The following is a 22,972-nucleotide window of genomic DNA, read 5'->3' on the forward strand; positions in this document are numbered from 1 at the left end:
ATCGGTCCTCTGACCCCCAGCAATCCCGCCAATCAGCCGTTTAAAGGGGCTACAAAGCTGAGTCCTCTAGAACCTCTGAGTCACTGTCTAGAACCTAGATTGTAGCGGCAGTGTAAATACAACCTCCCCCTGTAAATTACCCTGCACTGCCACGACAAGCTACATGGCGTGTAGATAAAAGAGGATGCACTGCTTGCACCTGTCCCTTCAAACAGCTGATTGGTGAAGGTGCTGGGTAGGGATGAGCAAATCTACTTCGGATGAAACATCCGAAGTCAATTCACATAAAACTTTGTTTCTATACTGTACAGAGCAAGCACTCCATACCGTATTAGAATGTATTGACTCCAATGAGCCAAAGTTATTACTTCGTGAAGTCTTGCGAGACTTTGCATAATAACTTCAGAAATACCACTTGGAACCGAACCAGAGTTCGGGAAATGTTTTTCTTACAGTATAAGTCAATTTCTGAAGTTATTATGCAAAATCTTGTGAGACTTTGCAAAGTAATAACTTCGGCTCATTGGAGCCAATACATTCTAATACTGTACGGAGCGCTCGCTCCGTAAAGTATTGAAACAAAGTTTTATGCAAATTGCCTTCGGATGTTTCATCCGAAGTCGATTTGCTCATCCCTAGTACTGGGAATTGGACACCCACTGATCTGATATTGATAACCTATACTGAGGACAGGTCATCAATGTCATGAAATTGGACAACCACTATAAAATGAAAATTTTATGTGGAAACATTGTAGATTTAGGTGACAGTTAATGATGGCATACACATTAGATGAACGTTGGCCAAATCCAATGATTTAGGTGGGACCAGACAACCATCTAAACTGTATGGGGGGTCCTTGACTCATCCCACTCAAATGTTGGGAGACAGAAAATCACTGTGCCAGGTATTTCTTTCTCCCGGGGAGATAAACCAGCAGTGGTTCCTGGCAGCGGCTTATTCCCATCTCCCAGTTTAGAACACACACACATGGAAGTATTTACACAGTTACAGCAGGGATGCTGAGGCCTGTGTCCTCCAAGCATTTCCTTGCATACATCGAGAACGGAGCCCCGCAAAGTGGTGGCTGGAGGACACGGGGATCCGTTCTTGATATAAGTGTGGGACCTGCACCTATAAGACAATGGGGCATACCCTAGTGATATGCCCCCATTGTCTGGGATGATACAACCCCTTTAATATACAATATATAATTACATGATCTTTCTTTTTTTTTGCACTGAACATCATAACGTAGCAGTATTAAACAAGAAACACTTCTTCCAAAATTCATTTATCATTTACGAGGTATTCCAATCTACCTAAATGATGACATTTCACTAGGATGTGATGTCACTTAAAGGAGTTATTCCAAGAGAAATATTTATCACCTATTTAGAGAATAGGTGGTAAATGTTGGATACATGGGAGTCCAAACACTTGTACCCCAAACGAACCAGAGAGAAGGGGGGTTCCAAAGTCCCCTTCTGTGAGGGGAGTAGTAGAGTGCATGACAATCAACCGCTACATTAATTCCTATGGCATCCAAGGATCGCGGTTAGTCCAATATATGTGAATAGGGTGGTGAACCAATATGCATGAATACAACTTCACTAAAAGAGGGGAATTGGAGATTGGTGGTGTCCCACCTCTCTGACCCTGATCTGATCATAGTTTTTTCCCTGCAAGGTGCTGCCCAGCCACCTAGGTGTGTAAGGTACTGCAAGTGATTGGGGCAAGTGTCCAGAAGAGTCTCTATGTGCATAAAAACATAGTGACTGGGTAGCAGAACTTATTCATGCTGTTGCCCCTTGGTTCTTGGTTGGTTGTATTCCCACAGGTTGAAGCTCTAAAGAGGGTTTACAGGAATTTACATTTATGACCTATCCTTATGCTCAGAAGAATATGGGCTCTTGCGTTTGCGTGGCCCCTTCACAGCTGTACCAGACAGTGGCAATTCAGCATCATGAAGCTGAGCTTAGGTTGAGCTGCAGCACTAACATACTGTGTCAGAAACAACAGTGAAAGGGCCACTGTTCCCCAAAAAGACCCTTATTCTGCTGTGATAATGGGAGTTAGACCTACACAGATCACATATTAATGGCCTACCTTAAATATAGGCCATCAATAAAAATGTATAGAAAACCCCTTTAAAGTGAACCTTCCATGTTTTTGTTTTTTTTATTCTAGATAAATACCTTCATATGTGGGGTACCCCCCGCTGATGCTGCCACCCTGCCTGTTTTTTTTTTATATTCCCGCTCAGTATTTGCATACTGAGTGGGAAAACCACAGGGGGGCACAGCGGAGCGTAGGAGCCATATTAAAAAAAACAAAAAAAAAAAAAACATATTCTTCTGGCAGCATCAGCGGGGGCTACCCAGCAACTAATGGTATTTATCTAGAATTAAAAAAACATGAAAGGTCTGCATTAACTACAAATGTCCAACAGTGACCAGGTTATTACATTAAGGTCTCATGCACACGACTGTATTTTGGGTCCGCATTTTATGTGGCGACCCATTCATTTCTATGGGGCCGCAAATAATGCAGATAACACAAAGATGTCATTTGTGTCCTGTCCGCAACTAATAAAACATGTCCTATTCTTGCCGGTTTTGAAGACAAGAATAGGCAGTTCTATTAGGTAAATGCAGTCAAGTGCATGGGGTCTAACTAGTGTGTATGAAGAAATTATACAGGGGAATCTTTTTTCGGGAGTTACAATATACTAAACTAAACAATATACTACTGTAAAGGGTCATATGATGCTCATTATTCTGAATGAAGATTGTGGTTATAGGTTCCCTAGTGCAGATCAACATTTCACTTTTTCCAGTAGAGTTGTATGGCAATAAAGATGCCTCATTATCGTGTTTTTGAATGGTAAATAGCCTTTTCTTCAAAGTACTCCTTCAGGAAAGAGGCTGTTGGTCTTTTCTTAGCTTCCTTTGATAACATCCTCTTGATTATTGCTTCCTTAAATTAGGGAGGGAAAAAACAAAAACAAATATTATGGTCTGGCCATAAATTAAGATATGTACATGGAAGAAAGGTATTCTGTACACACACACACAAAGTCAATTTTGAACTTTAGTGCACTTTGGAGAAGTGACAATAATATTATTAGATATGTCTAGATATGATAATTAAAGGCCCAAAGCCTGCGTCTGCACTACTGAGAGATTCTAATTTTCTGTTTCCTAATTTCTGTCAGGTGCAGTTGTCACTGAGGCCTTGTGTGGACATCCTACCACTGGAATGATAGCAAATATGTATACAATTTTTTTTAACATTTATGTGCTCAGAATCCTTTAAGGGGTTGTCAGGATTTTACTATTGATGACCTTTCCTCAGGATAGGTCTTCAATATCAAATGGGTGGATGTCTGACTCACAGCACCCCCGCCGATCAGCTGTTTAAAGAGAACGCAGCGCTCATATCAGCACTGCTTTCTCTGCTCTGTTTACCTGCTTGCTGCAGCAATTGCAGTGGTGAGCAGGTGTAGTAATTACAAGTATGTCGTCCCCATTCATTTCTTTGGGACGGCTCTGTAGTATTCGCTTGAACAGAGAGAGCTGTCCCATAGAAGTGAATGCGGATGCCATACTTGTAATTACGCTGCTCACCACTGCAATTGCTGTGTATCAGCACTGCCTTCTCTTTAAACAGCTGATTGGAGGGGTGCTGGGTGTCAGATATTGATAATCTATGCTGAGTATAGGTCATCCATAGTAAAAAGTGGACAAACCCTTTAAAAGGGGCTGTACAGACTTAGAAAAACATGGCTGTTTTCTTCCAAAAAGGGCTCATGCACACGACCGTGTGCTGCCCGTGGCCGTATTGAGACCCGCATACGGCGGGTCCACAATACACGGGGCACCGGCCATGTGCAGCCGCATCACGGATCACGGACCCATTCACTTGAATGGGTCCACAATCCGGGAGATGCGGTGTGGAAGCACGGATCGGAAGCACACAGTGCTTCAGTGGTGTTTCTGGCTGTGCCTCCACACCGCAAAAAAAGTAGTGCATGCACTACTTTTTTGCACTGCAGACCATTGAATGCGGATAGCGGACCCCATTCAAGTGATTTGCGGTCCGCAGCACAGGCACGGAGCCCTTATGTTCGTGGCATGAGCCCGAAGAGTGTCACACCTGTAGTATTGCAGCTCGGTCATATTTACTTTAATTGAGCTGACCTGTAATACCACACACAGCCTGGGGCAACGTTTCTGAAAGAAAGCAGCCATATGTTTTCTAATCCTGTAAAACCCCTTTAAAAGTCTCCATGCAATGGAGAGAAATCAGGAATTTCTCAGTAGTATACCCTCAACACTTTTCACATAAGGAGTTGCAGGAAAATACTAAAATCCATTTTTCTACACAAACACAACCACTCGTAACTAATATTGAAATTTGTGGCCTCCGTTCTAAGCAACATGTCATACAGAGAAGAATGGTGGTAGGATGATCATTACTTTGGGGTTGTTTTTCAGCAGATCGGACAGGGAGACTGGTCTTGGTTGAAGGCAAACTGAATGGAGCAAAGTAAAGAGATATTCTTAATAAAAACCTGAAGAGTGCTCTGGACCTCAGACTGGGCCAAAGGTTCACCATCCAACAACACAACGACCCTAAGCACACAGGCTAGACAACATAATAGTGGCTTAGCAACGAGTTTGTGAATGTCCTTGAGTGGCCCAGCCAGAGCCCTGACTTGAACCCAATCGAACATCTCTGGAGAGACCTGAAAATGGCTGCCCACCGACGGTTCCCATTTAGCCTGACAATGCTTGACAGGATCTGCAGAGAATGGCAGAAAATCTCCAAATTCAGGTGTGCAAACCTTGTGCATCATACTAAAAAAAAAACTGGAGGCTGTAATTGCTGCCAAAATGTGCTTCAAAGGGGTTTTCAGAGAATCTTTAACTGATGACCTATCCTCTGGAGAGGTCATCAGTATCTGATCGGTGGGGGTGCGACACCTGGGACACCACTGCTGATTAGCTGTTTGAGAAGGCACGGGGGCTCGCGGAAGTGCTGTGGCCTTCTCTCAGCTCACCAAGCACAGCGGCGTACATTGTAACCGAGGAACGTGAAGTTGGTGCCTTCTCAAACAGCTGATTGGCGGTGTCCCAGGTATTGGAGATACTGATGACCAATTCAGACGTTAGGTCATCAGTTAAAAAAAAAATAAAAAAAATCGCAGAAAATCCCTTTGACCAAGTCCTGAGTAAAGGGTCTGAATACTTATGTCAATGCAATATTTTACTTTTTCTCTTAAATTAGCAAAGATTTCTAACAATCTGTTTTCACTTTGTCATTATGGGGTATTGAGTGCAGAATGATGGGCTGTTTTGCATCACAGCACTTCCTCGGCCTTCAAGTGGATTTGTTCAGACTCTTTGCTGAGCACCACCAAACAGGAAGTCATCCTCTCACTGCACCCCTGACCTCTGTGTATGGGCCAATCAAAGTTGCGTCAACTATTCTATACCTTTATTATTGGATTTGCATATACCGTATTTTTTGCTTTATGAGACACTTTTTAGCAAGAAAAACATCTTGCTAAAAAATGTCAGTGCACTGTGCAGAACAATGACAGGAGATACATTTATTTGGATAGGAACATTTAATGAGGTGACCACATGCACCATTGCTGGTTATTACACTAGTCAGCCGATAACAGGGGCTGAAAACTATCCCCCCCCCCCCCAGCCACACTACATCCTAAAGTTACTGACCTTGACCTCTCCACTTCAGTAAAACACCAGTAAACCACATTCCCTTCAAAGAGGACCTAGAAAATATTTTTTCTAATTTTCTGTGGTCTAAACCTGGGGTGCATCTTATAGTCCGGTGCGTCTTATAAAGTGAAAAATACGTTTGTTTGTTTTTTACAAGCAAATTTAAAAAATACAACTATTTCACAATTATGATACAAAAGTGACAATAATATAGTGATCTTACTATACCTCAGAGGGAAACTGTTGGACAAATTTCGGTGGCAGTTCAGCATTTCTTAGTTTCTCCCATTCCTAAAACACACACAATTTTTTTTTATTATCACAACTTAAAGAGGACCTGCCTCCCCTGCTGACATGTCTGTTTTAGGAAAAAAAAAATGTATTCCACATAACATGACTATACTGGAGCATCTATTCTTATAACTGTATCCTATGCAATGCCTCTATTATTCTACTATAAGTTTATAAATAAACTAGACATTAAGCCCGTTACAATAATGGGCGCTAGAACAGTAGTGCATAAACATTAGTAGGAACAGTCTATATTAAATAGCAATGGAATTTGACCACATTGTATTTCTTGTTTTATTTTTGTCAAAAATATTTTGTCAAGAAATCAAAATAATAATAAAAATAAAATGGAAACGTATATATCGCAATACAGAAGTATAACTATTATTGCATTAGTGTAAAACTTTGTAACAATCTGCAATATACAATATCTGAAGCAGATATTCAGGAAAAAAAAATTTTTTTACGTCTTGAAATTTTTCTATAAAATTTCTTTATAGACAACATTTCTTGTAAATAGCTGAGATGGCTGACACTGACTGGTGGTGCTGAGACTGCGGGCACTGACTGGTGGTGCTGAGACTGCGGGCACTGACTGGTGGTGCTGAGACTGCAGGCACTGACTGGTGGTGCTGAGACTGCGGGCACTGACTGGTGGTGCCGAGACTGCGGGCACTGACTGGTGGTGCTGAGACTGCGGCTGTGTCCGAGACTGTTGACTGCAACTAATTGTTGAGACTGCTGGCACTGACTGGTGGCTGTGGCTGGTGGCACTGACTGATGGCTAAGACTGCTGGCACTGTGACTGATGGCTGACATTGACTGGTGGCTGAGACTGCTGGCACTGACTGGTGGTGCTGAGACTGCAGCTGAGACTGTTGACTGGGGCTAATTGCTGAGACTGCTGGCACTGTGACTGGTGGCACTGACTGATGGCTGAGACGGCTTGCACTGACTGGTGGCTGAGACTGCGGGCACTGTGACTGGTGTCTGAGACGGCTGGCACTGACTGGTGGTGCTGAGACTGCAGCTGTGGCTGAGACTGTTGACTGCGGCTAATTGCTGAGATGGCTGGCACTGACTGGTGGTGCTGAGACTGCTGGCACTGTGACTGGTGGCTGAGACAGCTGGCACTGACTGGTGGTTTAGAATGCAGGCACTGTGGCTGAGACGGCTGGCACTGACTGGTGGTGCAGAGACTGCGGCTGTGCCCGAGACTGTTGAGTGTGGCTAATTGCTGAGACTTCTGTCACTATGACTGGTGGCTGTGGCTGGTGGCACTGACTGATGGCTGAGACAGCTGGCACTGACTGGTGGCTGAGACGACTGTAACTGACTGGTGGCTGAGACTGCAGACACTGTGACTGGTGGCTGAGACAGCTGGCACTGACTGGTGGTGATGAGACTGCGGCTGTGCCTGAGACTGTTGACTGCGGCTAATTGCTGAGACGGCTGGCACTGACTGCTGGCACTGTAACTGGTGTCTGTGGCTGGTGGCACTGACTAATGGCTGAGATGGCTGGCACTGACTGATGGCTAAGACGACTGACACTGACTGGTGGTGCTGAGACTGCTGTCACTGTAACTGGTGGCTGGCACTGACTGGTGGTGCTGAGACCACTGGCAGCAACTGGTGGCTAATACTGCTGGCAGCAGCAGCTGTATCTGTGTCTGACAGGACTGTAATGGCGGTGCTTCTGTTTCATTTAATGGCGGCGCTCAAACTGACACAGCACACCATAATAACGGCGCGCTGCTGTGGGTGGTCCGAGCTGCGCGCCCTGTGTTTATTGGTAACCGAAATTGTGGGCGCTACGGGCGGCGTGTAGGACAGCGCTGTTGCTGTGGGCGGTCCAGTAAGCCTGAAATGCGGCGTGTTTTTATTAGCCGCTGGTGCGCTGATGTGGGTGGTTCGGGAGGCTGGCGCAATTGTGGGCGGTACTTGCGGCATGTGGGGCGGCTTTGATTTTACAGCACTGTTGCTGTGGGCGGTCCAGGAGGCCTGAGGTGCGGTGTGTTTGTATTGGCCGGCAGCACGCTGATGTGGGAGATCCGGGCGGCTGTGTGTGTATTAGCCGGCGCGGCGCACATGCGCATTTACATCGGCACGGACACATCGCAGGCACAGAGGACTTTTATTATAGAGGATGTACAACTGGGTGATACTAGTTGGGGTGCATCCCTGCACAGTCTGACACATGACTCCTGCCAATCAGCAGTTTCAAGGGGATGCAGCACTCCCTTGAGCGCTGCAGACTCCTCACTGCTTACCAGACACAGCACAGCTCTGCTCAGGCCTCGTGTTCATGCGACCAATGAACATGACGTAACAGGCGTAGAAAGAGTGCACTGCAGCCTCTTCAAACAGCTGAATGCTGAGGATAGGCCATCAATATCAAAATCTCAGACAACCCATTTAATAAGCATGGACATTAGGGATGAGCGAATCAACCTTTGGATCCGAAGTCGATTTGCTAAAAACTTTGTTTTAATGCTGTACGGAGACCCGCCGCTGTACAGCATTAAAATGTATGGGCTCCGGCGAGTTAAAATTAGTTAAGACCAAAGTCTCGCAAGACTTCTATGAATAACTTTGGCATCGGATGACTTCGGATCACTTCGGTGATAACTAATTTTCCTCGCTGGAGCCCATACATCTGAATGCTGTACGAAGTACAGTACTCAAACGAAGTTTTGAGAGAAATGACTTCAGATATTGGATCCGAAGGTTGATTGGTTCAACATTAATGGACATCATACACTGATTAGGCCAGAGTGAAAAGAAAGGGATACAGCTCCAAATTGTGTGATAATAAAGGATATAATGTGAATATAATGTTGTCTATATTCAGAACCTACTTTATATTTGTATTTAATGTCAAACTTCCAGAACAGTTCAACCAATATCAGTCCTAATGGGTAGATATCAACTTCATTTTCGTAAATGTCATTCTCCTGCAAATAAAACATTACATTTGTAGTTGGCAATGCTACAATGATACATATGAATCAGGTGCGATGTAGTAACACATATTAATGTCCTATCTGTTGTACAATACCACATTCTGTTTGGGGTCTAGAATTGCACAGTAGATGCTTTATTATATATGTGCTTACTGCACGGTTTATGTACAACACTGCTGAATATGTTGCTCCATTCATCTTTATGGGACTGCGGAGATAACCAAGCACTGTATTTGGAGTATCTTTGCCAGTCCCATAGAGTTGAATGGAGCAGCATTTCCCATCCACAACCAGCACTCCATTCACTCCGGGACCCCAATCTCATGATCAGTGGGGTCCCAGCAGTAGGACCCCTACCAATCAGATACTTGTCATTTAGAGTAATGGGGGCTGTGAAGCTGCTCAATGAAGAGAACTCTTCACAGTGAAGCACCACCTCCAGTGGACTTGCAGAAGCAGAATTTGGCTTAATCCAAGTTCATCACTACTACAAAAAAATATGATTAGTGCAACCAGAGGAGAATCTTTACTCCCATACACAGCAGTGTACCAGGGTACGGATTCTAAAGCGCTATAGGCACCTGAACTTAAAGCACCTATTTTGCCATGTAAAGTTAAAAGTACATTACAAAAATCATTTCTATCACATTTAGAACAGGTTTTAATAGAGTGGGTGTGAAGATTTAGGTACACTTTAAGTACCCCAAGTTTGCCAGCTATTGACTGGTGAAGATTAAGGTGCGCGCCGCACACTATGGCCCTTTAAGAGCCAGAAGGAGTGTACACACCCTACAGGATGAGGAGGTGAGGCCTTGCCGGCAAGCAGGTCACAGCCTTTGTGGAGGGACAGAGCAGACCCGGCAACTGGACCCACTGGGGCTGCCAAGCAGAACACACCTAAATATATGACAGTATGGGGGGCACTCAATATTGGGACCACATGGACCACCATACACATAACTATTTCATAAAAACCCTTTAATGAAATAAACACTAAAACTATAAAAAAAAAAAAAAAATTATATATATATATATATATATATATATATATATATATATATAAAAAAAAGGGCCAATATTGGGTTGCTAAAAAGAACTGATTGGCACTCAAAATATATGGAATCACTAGTGTAAATACAAATAAATGTTTTATGCCAATAAAATCCTCACAGATATTCTAGAGATACAATTATGATAAAAAAAATCCCCCCAAAATATTAAAAATATAAAAATGTTTCGGGGACCCATTGTTTCGGGGACCGATTCAGTATTTGGCCACGTTGCAATCTTTTTGGATAAGGTGCTTCGTGACTTTTCTACAGGAGGACAATCATATATCAGGGACACCTCTGACTTTCTGCTCAAGTTAAGAGAGATCAATTTGACAGAAACAGATTGTATCACTTTGGTGTCTTTCGACGTAGTATCCCTTTACACTTCAATCGAGCATCATAAGGGCATCACTGCAGTACGGAGCATGCTCGAGATGTCTTCATTGACACCTGAAGCTAGCTCATTCATTATTAGTCTCCTCACTATTGTCCTTGAATATAATTACTTTCTTTTTCAGGACACTTACTATGTCCAAAAACGAGGCGTGGCAATGGGGTCCAACGTGGCCCCCACGTATGCCAACATTTATATGCGCCGATTTGAGGAAGATGTCGTCTATGGCTCCCACCACGCCCAATACATCAAGGGGTGGTGGAGATACATAGACGACATCTTCCTCATTTGGACTGGAACTGTACAACAGCTGCATGATTTCCATCTGTATCTAAATAGCATAGATGATGAACTACAATTTACCGTTACCTATTCTGATGTCTCTGTCCAATTCTTGGACACTAATGTTATTGTAACAAATGGCTTTTTGAGTACGCAGCTTTATACAAAACCCACGGACAGAAACATGATATTACGGTACGAGAGTTGTCACCCACGCAGTATGGTGAAACATTTGCCATACTCGCAGTTTTTGAGGGCAAAAAGAATAGTTACGGACAGGACTTCTTTAGACAAGACCATTGAGGAGATGACTGTTAAATTCAAACAACGGGGATATCCTAGTAAACTACTGGAGATACAGAAGGACAGAGTATTAGCTCTTGATAGAGATTCCCTGTTGCAGACCAGTGGTAAAAATAGGAAGGTAGATCAGAGGGTCACATTTGTATCCACTTATTCTGAACATAGTAATGACATTAATAAAATATTGAAACGACATTGGTCGGTATTAAGTGGTTGCAAAAAAGCTGTGCCCGAATTTAAGGTACCGCCTTTATGTGCATACCGGAGATGTAAAAACATCAGAGACCAATTAGTGAGGGCAGATGTTGGACCCAAAAATGTCATCAGACAAACTACATTGGCACCATCAGGCACTGGTTGTTTCCCGTGCCTGCATTGTGTCAATTGTCGATTTATATGTAGATCCAGGGTCTTCACACATCCCAGTACAGGCATTATATACCCTATTAAATTCCATCTCTCTTGCGACTCCACTTTTGTGGTATATGTGCTCTCCTGCCCCTGCCAGACATTGTATGTAGGGGAAACCTCCACTGATTTAAAAACAAGACTCAACAACCATAGATTCACCATCAGGAAGGGTCGTACTGATCTTCCTGTGCCAAGACATTTTTCACTCAAAAAACACAATGAAAAGGACCTGCGATGTTGGATCATTGATCAGATACCAATGCCTCGCAGGGGTGGGGATCGTATCATATTGCTCAAAAAGAGAGAGTCATTTTGGATTCGGACTTTAAATAGTCTACAACCCAATGGCCTGAATATTGACTATAGGTATGGAGGAGGAATCTGAGGAGAGTAGGGTGCCCTTTGATGTGTTGCCTCTGATGTATTCAAATATTTTCTCCTGCAGAGGACATGTATACTGACAAAAAATGTTATATAAAAAATGTAAACTTTATATAAAATATAAAAAATAAAAAATAAGAACAAAAATATTATAGAAACGTGTAAAACAAGATTTTTATGTATTCTGGGTGTCACTTGTATCACTAATATTACATATCATTTCAGATACACTGGAATTCCGGGGGAAGACTTGAAGTAATAATGTTGCACCTGGGAGGTGGATGAGGAGCCTACCAAGTATTTGTTTGGATTTTCAAACCTTTTATTTTTCTTGTGTATTGGTGTCATTGTCCCGATAGCATATCAAAAGGATTAATCTTGAACATGCAAATGGAATGTTGATTGCCCAAATATCGATTTTCTTGTTCTGATTTATGATTGAGGAGAACCCTCTAGGTCACGAGCTGCAGCAAGTATGCGACCGATGGTGCTGATGGCATTAGCGTGCTGCCAGCATCATGGGCACACAAAGAGGTTGGTTTCCCATCTTGGAAAAGTGGGGACCTTCCTACTTGGCTGTGTTAAGTGGAATACATCCACTGTGATCGATTATGGAACTTAGTATGCACATAGTAATCAATGCAGTAAAGAATATAGATTGGCTGCATTCCCTTGAATACGATGGTGGCTATAGGCATCAAAGTTGGAACTGCACATGCGCTTCCTCACTCCAGTGACGCCACATATGACCTGGCAGAAGGCATCGCTATGTGCCTGTGACGTCACTTAGGAGCGACATCTCTAACAAACGTGGTGCCGCTCGGACGTGCTCTGACGTTTGATATGCGACCGGGACATGCGCACTTGCATCAGGGAGACGCGCTGAACAGCGCGATAGTATATGTGGGCTCTATCACTCTCTCAGGTATTTTCTCATTATCATACCCCATCACATATGTGCACAATTAATGTTTTATGAGTAATCATGGACGAACTATGAACAGCTGATAGTGTTTATGGATTTTAGATTATAACATAGGACTGTCAGCCCCATTATGCACTTTATACACTGTATGCACTTGTCACTTTAACAATGATCATTATGATGACTATTTTGTAATTGTATTTATATTTTTGTACATTGATGTTTATTAAGTATCAATTATATGGTTACACAATTGATTTAATTGACTCACTGATATATGCTGGCTTTACATTTTTTGTCATTGCTTGAGAAAGGCTCATGTAGAGCCGAAACGTTGCTTTTTTGCTGCCACCACATGGGTGATTAAACTTTATCTGCTTTACCGAAGATACCGTCTGGAGTGCTGTCCAATTTTTTCCATTATATATATATATATATATATATATAAAAAAAAAAGGGCCAATATTGGGTTGCTAAAAAGAACTGATTGGCACTCAAAATATATGGAATCACTAGTGTAAATACAAATAAATGTTTTATGCCAATAAAATCCTCACAGATATTCTAGAGATACAATTATGATAAAAAAATCCCCCCAAAATATTAAAAATATAAAAATGTAGAAGGAAGAAAAAAAATAACCATATATGGTGTAGTAGTTAGTGGTCACCACTAGATATCACTAAGGTACCATAGATAAATATTCCTTGGTGAGTTTGACTAAATGTCCTCAATAATCGATACGTTTAGTCAAACTCACCAAGGAACATGTATCTATGGTACCATAGTGACATTTAGTGGTGACCACTAACTACTACACCATATGGTGGGTTTTCTCTTCCTTCTCCATTTATATATTTTTCATATTTCTTAGGGATTTTTTAGCATAATTATATCTCTAGAATATCTGTGAGGATTTTGTTGGAATAAATCATTTATTTGTATTTACGCTAGTGATTCCATATATTTTGAGTGCCAATCAGTTCTTTTTACCAATTATTATTCTTCAGACAACGAGGGTGCATCTACTGAAGTGAGCACCGATACTGTGCCTAGTTATAGTAGAGCCACTGGATTGTAGTCATTTGTGCCAATATTGGGTTGCGCCTATCAACAGCGGTGTATGCCTATAAGTAGCGTTCATACATAAATAGATATGTTGTTAATCCACATGTGATATGATTTCACCCAGTTCCGCTCAATGACCTGTATGTTGCTCCATTTTTGTCCTTCTTACTTGGATTCCTCCTCCTTTGGTTTTCAACCTCTACTTGCAATCACCGATATTCAATTGATACTGTATCTGCAATCTCTAAAAGTAAATTGCTCTATTAGACCATGCACTCACCGGCTTGCTGGCAATGTACAGTCATCTAGCTGCATGCATCACATAAAGCCTCAGGCTGAGTGTTTATACTTTACCACTATAAGCCGTGTTCGCGCTCGGTCTTGTAACATCCTTGGGGTACTTTCTCCTCTTCAGCCTGCCAGGACTTACGCAGTGCCAAACGTGATCCAGCCGTCTCCTCGTGGCGTCCCACGTGACGGAGGCAGGAAGCAAAGCGTATCTTCTGGGTCCTAAAGTTTCTCCGCTCTGCTGCAATAGTAAATACAGCTGTTATTGCCAATGTCCTTAATCACCGGATTGCCACTCAATGCCCTTATATTCGAGCCACACAAGTGGGATACAGGTTCCTTTACCAAACGCGTTTCGGGGCTACAACATGCCCCTTCCTCAGTGGTTAGGCAGCAAATGAACCGGCATTCCTTTTTATAGGGTCAATACCCCCTCCCGCACAGGTCACTGGGATAGTTTGCAGTCCTCAAAATGTGGATCCTAAATCCAGGTACTGGCCTAAACATCTCACAACTTGTCATGTGTCCACGGCCATAATTCCATCTTTCCCATTATATAATGTGTATTGCTTTCTCTTTTTGTTGAGTATAATCAGTGCACATTACCCTAAACTACACTATGCATTAAATATACATAAAATTCATATAGAATACATATATAACTGTATAACTATTTTAAAGTGATTCCCATATTTCAAATCATATATGATATCGCTTGTATAGCATATCTACCTAGAAACCGCACATGCGTTATCTGTGCGTTTTCCATGCGTTAGTCCATATAGCGATATATTTTGCATTTCTACTTTCCACATGCCCTCCTGGTTTCCTCTCTGTCTGAATTGATGATCTGATCTATATTAAAATGGGTGATAGTCATCCTTAAAACTGTAATGTCGGTAGGGTGTACTGATGTCGGTGAAATCCATTGTTATTTGTTCTAATATAGCTGTAAGCTGTAAATGTAGAGATGAGGGGGAGTAGCCCACTGGGGAGGGGAGATCGGGGTGCTGATAAGCAGCCAGATACCCGACGTCCCGTCACCAGTGGACCACCACCCCAAACTACAGAAACCCAAATATTTCCATTTCTGCGTTCAGAACTCTTGGTATCAGGGTATCAAATTGAAAAATCCTTTTAGACTCCACTCTCGACATAGGCGCAACATGGTTGCCCCCCCCCTCCAGGTTTTTTTTTACCCTTTCAAATGTCACATATTTAAGACTAGAGAAGTCGTAGCCATGTCTCTCTTTGAAGTGTTTTGAAAGGGAGTTTAGTTCATATCCTCTCTTTATGTTCCCCATATGTTCGGCTATTCTATTTTTCAACAGCCTTTTTGTTTTCCCTATATACTGTTTTGAGCAAGGACACTGTAGCAAATATATCACATCTGTAGAATCACATGTTAACCCTTCTTTGATGTCTAAACTAAATGTATTTTGTAAGGACTGTACTTTCGTTGTTTTCTTTGGGAAAGAGCTAAGTTTACAGTTGGAACATCGGCCGCACCTATGGAATCCTTTGGATGTTAGCCAATTCTGTCTTATTCCTGGCCTCTTGTTTCTTACTGACAGGGCTACTTTAAGTCCCAAATTAGGGACCTTGGTATATGTGATTCGTGATGTATTGGTCAGTTGGGGTCCTATGACTTTATCGTTTAATAGGTGGTACCAATGTTTTTTAATGATTTTCTCTATCATTCTATATTGCGGATGATATGGCAGAATCATTCTGATAGTATCATCCTGCTCATTCTTCTGTTAAGGGATAAAGAAATCTGTCCTGTCCATGGCCTTAACTCTATTTAGTGCACTCTCCAGTATATGTTGTGGATAATCCTTATCCAAGAATTGTTGTTTTAAATCAACGCTTTTCAAACTGTTCGTTTTCGGTGCAATTCCGTTTTAACCTCCTAAACTGACTCGTAGGGATGTTTGTAAGCCACCTGGGTAGGTGGCAGCTAGAGAACCGGATGAAACCGTTTCTCATCACTGGCTTAAGGTGGGTACTGCAGATAAGTCTTTGTCCATCTACTTTAATATTTAGATCTAGGAACTGTATATATCTGTTTTGCTAATGGTTGACGTGAATCTCAGGTTCCTGTTGTTACTGTTAATGTCCTGCAGGAAGAGATCCAGCGATTTCGCCGTATCTTTCCAGACAAACACTATATTGTCAATATAACAACGCCACAGGACGTATCTGGCCCTGTGGCGTCGTTATATTGACGACATAGTGTTTGATACGGCAGAATCGCTGGATCTCTTCTTGCTGGATCTCTTCCAGCAGGACATTAACAGACAGTAACAACAGGAACCTGAGATTCACGTCAACCATTAGCAAAACAGATATACAGTTCCTAGATCTAAATATTAAAGTAGATGGACAAAGACTTATCTGCAGTACCCACCTTAAGCCAGTGATGAGAAGCGGTTTCATCCGGTTCTCTAGCTGCCACCTACCCAGGTGGCTTACAAACATCCCTACGAGTCAGTTTAGGAGGTTAATACGGAATTGCACTGAAAACGAACAGTTTGAAAAAGAAGCGTCGATTTAAAACAACAATTCTTGGATAAGGATTATCCACAACATATACTGGAGAGTGCACTAAATAGAGTTAAGGCCATGGACACGACAGATTTCTTTAACCCTAAAAAGGAGAATGAGCAGGATGATACTATCAGAATGATTCTGCCATATCGTCTGCAATATAGAATGATAGAGAAAATCATTAAAAAACATTGGTACCACCTATTAAACGATAAAGTCATAGGACCCCAACTGACCAATACACCACAAATCACATATACCAAGGTCCCTAATTTGGGACTTAAAGTAGCCCTGTCGGTAAGAAACAAGAGGCCAGGAATAAGACAGAATTGGCTAACATCCAAAGGATTCCATAGGTGCGGCCGATGTTCCAACTGTAAACTTAGCTCTTTCCCAAAGAAAACAACGAAAGTACAGTCCTTACAAAATACATTTAGATTAGACATCAAAGAAGGGTTAACATGTGATTCTACAGATGTGATATATTTGCTACAGTGTCCTTGCTCAAAACAGTATATAGGGAAAACGAAAAAAGGCCGTTGAAAAAAAGAATAGCCGAACATATGGGGAACATTAAGAGCGGATATAAACTACAATCCCTTTCAAAACACTACAAAAGATAGACATGGCTGCGACCCCTCCAGCCTTATATTCGCGGCATTTGAAAGGGTAAAAAAAAACCTGGAGGGGGGGCAACCATGTTGCGCCTATGTCGAGAGTGGAGTCTAAAAGGATTTTCAAATTTGATACCCTGATACTAAGAGATCTGAACGCAGAAATGGAAATATTTGGGTTTCTGTAGTTTAGGGTGGTGGTCCACTGGTGACGGGACAACGGGTATCTGGCTGCTTATCAGCACCCCGATCTCCCCTCCCCAGTGGGCTACTCCCCCTCATCTCTACATTTACAGCTTACAGCTATATTAGAACAAATAACAATGGATTTCACCGACATCAGTACACCCTACCGACATTACAGGTTTAAGGATGACTATCACCCATTTTAATATAGATCAGATCATCAATTCAGACAGAGAGGAAACCAGGAGGGCATGTGGAAAGTAGAAATGCAAAATATATCGCTATATGGACTAACGCATGGAAAACGCACAGATAACGCATGTGCGGTTTCTAGGTAGATATGCTATACAAGCGATATCATATATGATTTGAAATATGGGAATCACTTTAAAATAGTTATATATGTATTCTATATGAATTTTATGTATATTTAATGCATAGTGTAGTCTAGGGTAATGTGCACTGATTATACTCAACAAAAAGAGAAAGCAATACACATTATATAATGGGAAAGATGGAATTATGGCCGTGGACACATGACAAGTTGTGAGATGTTTAGGCCAGTACCTGGATTTAGGATCCACATTTTGAGGACTGCAAACTCTACCAGTGACCTTTGCGGGAGCGGGTATTGACCCTATAAAAAGGAATGCCGGTTCATTTGCTGCCTAACTACTAAGGAAGGGGCATGTTGTAGCCCCGAAACGCGTTTGGTAAAGGAACCGGTATCCCACTTGTGTGGCTCGAATAAAAGAACATTGAGTGGCAATCCGGTGATTAAGGACGTTGGCAATACCGGCTGTATTTACTATTGCAGCGAAGCGGAGAAACTTTAGGACCCAGAAGACACGCTCTGCTTCCTGCCTCCGTCACGTGGGACAACACGAGGAGACGGCTGGATCACATTGGACGCCGCGTAGGTCCTGGCAGACTGAAGAGGAGGAAGTACCCCGAGGACGGTACAAGACCGAGCACGAACGCGGCGTAGAGTGGTAAAGTATAAACACTCAACCTGAGGCTTTATGTGATGCATGCAGCTGGATGACATGTACATTGCCAGCAAGCCGGTGAGTGCATGGTCTAATAGAGCAATTGACTTTTAGAGATTGTAGATACAGTATCAATTGAATATCACTGATTGCAAGTAGAGGTTGAAAAACAAAGGGGGAGGAATCCAAGTAAGAAGGACAAAAATGGAGCAACATACAGGTCATTGAGCGGAACTGGGTGAAATCATATCACATGTGGATTAACATCATATCTATTTATGTATGAACGCTACTTATAGGCATACACCGCTGTTGATAGGCGCAACCCAATATTGTCGCTTGTAGTTTCTATTACTTCTATTATTTCATTAAAGGGTTTTTATGAAATATTTATGTGTATGGTGGTCCATGTGGTCCCAATATTGAGTGCCCCCCATACTTCCATATATTTAGGTGTGTTATTACAGGCTTTGGGTGAGCCAGAGGGGTGTGCACATATTCAGTCTCTGAATTGGTAGGTGAGCCGCTTATATTCCAAATTTTTTTTAGGTAAGCAGAGCAGCAGTAGCTGCGAGCTACCCCTGTATCAAAGGGGTTGTAGTGCAAACAGGCAGTGGTCCATACTTCTGATGCATCTTCTAATGAAATGTAATAAAGGAACATTTTTATGGACTGGTGAGTGCTGTGGTAATGCTTTTTCTGCTGCTATAATAATAATTAAAATAAATCTTATGAGTCACCTGTTCTGGTGCCATGTAGCTCTCAGTTCCCTGTCCAACAGTTCGTAAAAGGGGCTTTATTTTGTCTTTTCCACTTATTGGCGTCACCAGTCCAAAATCTGCTATTTTTACAGTCATATCTTCTGCAAACAATATATTTGCTGGCTGGATAAGGACAAACAGTCATTTACAAAGAATGAAATGCTAGAAACAACATTTACTTTTGTTTTAGGTATTTCAATACATTTAAAGGGTTAACCACTTTATGTATAATGTATGTTTAAAGTGTAACTGCATTTTGGAAAAACTTTGTCATATAAAATGTTTTAATCAGTGGCAGTCTGAGTGCTGACACCCTGACGATCACTAAAACAAGGAGTTAGGGGATTTGAGCTGCGCACTGTCTCTCCTCGCTACGGAGGATAGACTGAAGACAGGCTGATACTGACATCCTGGTCACGTCCATAAGATGCCGATGAAGGATCATATGCCAATGCACTCAGCCTCTTCCATTTAAATGGACTGTGCCGTCCCGATGCGCCAGTGCACGTCATGACTCTACGGCAGACGCAGTGTGTTTCAATGGAGGAAGCTAAATGTTATATATGGTCAAATGCCGACTCCATCAGCAGCTGATTAAAAACGGGACAGCAGGCTTGCCAAACAAAGGGGAAAGACTTCTGAACTTAGAAAGATGACGAGAAACTCCAAAAATAGCTATATTAGTAAGTGGGGTATATTTATGTTAAACATACATTGGTTTATTAAAAACTTTTTTTCTGTTTTCCCATTAAATTCTAATGCATTCAGTAAAGTGGAAACCATTATGTATTGGAAATTGGTATCTAAAAACTATAACATTTCAAGGAAGAAAAAAAAAAACAAGACAGCATACAACTATATGAACTGGAGAGTGAATTAAATAATGGTGGAGAATAATAAAAACACTGAACTGGTGCTAAAATCCCAAATTAACCTAGTCCAAAGCAAATGCCATAAATCTATGATAGGTAGGAGTCCCATTTTCTGGACTCTAAGAAATCAAGAGAATAGGCATCCTGTGACTCGTTCACTCTGACTTCATTGTAATCTATGAGGTACAGAAAGAGCCATTCTCCCAATAACAAAGGGTTCCAGAGGTGGAACCCCCCCCCCCCCCAAGACTTTTTGGCTATATCCTGTGGCTATGCCATAAATGTCCAGGATGGAAGTAATCCTTTAAGAGGGTGCATATTAGATATACGGGAACCTGTCAAGATTTGGTTTAAGTTCTTGGGAAACACGGGAGAGGGAGAGACTAGAGAGGGAGGGAGAGACGAAAGAGAAGAGAGAGAGAGAGAGAGAGAAAGTCTCTAGTAAACAAATGTGTGTTGCTCAACAACATATATGTGTTGTCTAAAGGGTACTCTATCTCACTATTAAAGAGCCCCAAGTATGCAGAGTACATGTACACACTATTGTAGGCCAGGTGATGCCCCTCTGGGTTTATGGGAACCATATTCAAATTAGCTTTCCTAAACCTATCTGATGCTACCAGACATGATAATTTGCATATTTCCCCATTAAATCATGTGGAGCCTTGTCTAGCATACAATAGTCGTCACGTATATCAGCTGGTCTGCATAATAATTAGAAATAGAACCCACCCAGAGGTACCTCCTAAGACCTTGCAACTTGAAAAATAGATTTTCTCTGATATAGGTGTTTTGTCCTGAAAGACCTAGTTGCAGATGTGAGGTTGGCTTAACTATATTCCTGGCTTTGCTACATATGCATATTAAAAAGTTAGGAAGGGGTCTCTGCTTATCCACTGTGTGAAAATAATGCAGTGCTTACATTGCTGTGGTGTTCTCTTTACTGTTTATCTGCTTGCTGTGCAGCAGTAAGTTGGTGTAATTATAGTTCCTGATGTCTCACGTCAATGGAATTGCTACTTCCTATTCACCTGAGGATGCATCATCAGTATAGCAAAAACACCTTTTGCAATTTTAATTCACCATTTTGGATCAACTATAGAGGAACCAGAGAGTCCTCCAATGTAAAATTTAACAGCAACAAGGAAATTACAACACCCCACAAAGCTTACAACTCTCTCAATGAAACATGCAAGCTAGTTATCTTTCAAGAAGGACAACAGAACCAGAATTTCACAAAAGAAACTTGTCTTACTTGGTTGACTGGCCTTGTGGAGTACTCTTTGGGGTGATTTTTATGTGAAGTGACACAATCCCTTTCAGATATGTGATTTGCATATACTCTTCCTAGAAACCAAGAGTAGTGTCACCTGCCATGCAATACTCATGCATATTTTTTGGACTTCCTAATGATAAAGGGAACCCCAACAAGTACCCCACAAGGCCAGTCAACCAAGTAAGGCAAATTTCTCTTTAAAGGGGTTTTCTCATCTTCCCTTTTCATACTTACCTTCCTTGAGCGCGACATTTACTTCCTGGATTCTTCTCCCGGCCGGGCAGCGCTTGCGCAGAAGACTTTAGATTTTCTCCCGGCCGGGCAATGTCCTGAACACGCACGCCGCCGCGCATGCGCCATGGTTGACTTATTCCTGGCCTGTATAGTACAGAGCCGGCGTGCGCGTTCGCGGTTCTGTACTATACTGGCCAGGAAGAAGTCAACATGGCGCATGCGCGGCGGCGTGTTCAGGACATTGCGCGGCCCGGCCGGCAGAGAATCTTCAGTCTTCTGCCCAAGCGCGGCCCTGCGGGATTCAACAGGAGAGGTGGCCGTAACCAGGGGAGACCAAAGACAACATCAGGTAAGAGGGGACTTATTTTCTAAAAAAGGGTGGGAATTGGGTAATAAAATGTATTTAGAAAAATATATGAGAATACCCCTTTAAGACATTCTGGTTCTCCTGTCTTTCTAGAATGAGAACTAGCTTACATGTTTCATTAAAAGAGGTGTAAGCTTTGTGGGGTGTTATTCTCTTATCTCTTTCAGTTGAAAGTTACTTTGGAGGCATTTCTTTGGTTCATCTGAAGTTGATCCACAATAGTTAATTGGAATTGCTCAAGGTGTGGTCTGTTTTTGCTATGTTGATGATGTATCCTCAGGTGAATAGGAAGGAGACGTTCCATTGAGGTGAATTGGAACAGCAGGAGCTATAAGTATGGCTACTTGCAACTGCACATAAACTGCAATAAACAGTGACAGTAAACAGTAAGGGGAACACAGCATCCATAAGTAATATTTTTTTTATATTATTTTCACACAGTGGATTGGCAGAGATGTTTTCCAGCCATTTCAACAGGCGTATGTAGCAAAGCTAGAAAAGTAGCTAATCCAGCCTCATATCTGAAACTACCTCTTTGTGGACAAAAGCACTTTATCAGAGCAAAGCAGATGAGATGAGAACAGCTTTTCTAGTTGCAAGGCCTTAAGGGGAACCTCTGGGTAGATAATATTTCTATTACGGAGACCAGTTGATATACACGATGAATACACTATGACTATTGTAGGCTAGACAGTGCTCCTCTTTATTTCTGGGGAAATATATGCAAACTATCATGGTCAACATCTGCTGGCATCAGATAGCTATTCAAACTAGTTTTCCTAAACCTTTCTCAGAAACCCAAAGGGGCATCGCCTGGCCTACAATCTTTCTCTCTCTTCACCCAAAATTTGTTTTTGTGTGGATCTAAACCGAAACACGAACTGAGAACCAATTTGCTCATTCTTATTACATATGATAGGAATACATGGTGCTTTAAACAGACTGAGTCATCTGCATATCCTATTCCCCATGTCATGAATTAGGCCCCGCTGCATGCTGCCAGTAATGGAAGCA

At 42.1% G+C, this 22,972-nt stretch overlaps 1 protein-coding gene across 4 annotated transcripts in view; it reads right to left on the bottom strand.

The window, feature by feature from the left end:
• Nucleotides 1-607: 607 nt before the first annotated feature.
• LOC122934511 (interferon-induced, double-stranded RNA-activated protein kinase-like) overlaps nt 608-22,972 on the bottom strand; it is a 75,386-nt gene continuing 53,021 nt past the window's right edge. For 2 of the 4 annotated variants that reach the window (XM_044290026.1, XM_044290025.1), the window contains exons 15-18: nt 19,189-19,332; nt 8,901-8,996; nt 5,979-6,041; nt 5,725-5,868 (exon numbers count right to left, since the gene is read on the bottom strand). In XM_044290026.1, the coding sequence (XP_044145961.1) occupies nt 5,740-5,868; nt 5,979-6,041; nt 8,901-8,996; nt 19,189-19,332 (432 nt within the window). In that variant the 3' untranslated portion in view covers nt 5,725-5,739. Of the gene's footprint in view, nt 2,980-3,960; nt 4,538-5,724; nt 5,869-5,978; nt 6,042-8,900; nt 8,997-19,188; nt 19,333-22,972 lie in introns of those variants that run through there. The other 2 variants (XM_044290027.1, XM_044290028.1) reach the window with 2 other exon arrangements.

Source organism: Bufo gargarizans, chromosome 4 (assembly GCF_014858855.1).
Source record: "Bufo gargarizans isolate SCDJY-AF-19 chromosome 4, ASM1485885v1, whole genome shotgun sequence".
In the NCBI taxonomy this organism is placed as follows: domain Eukaryota; kingdom Metazoa; phylum Chordata; class Amphibia; order Anura; family Bufonidae; genus Bufo; species Bufo gargarizans.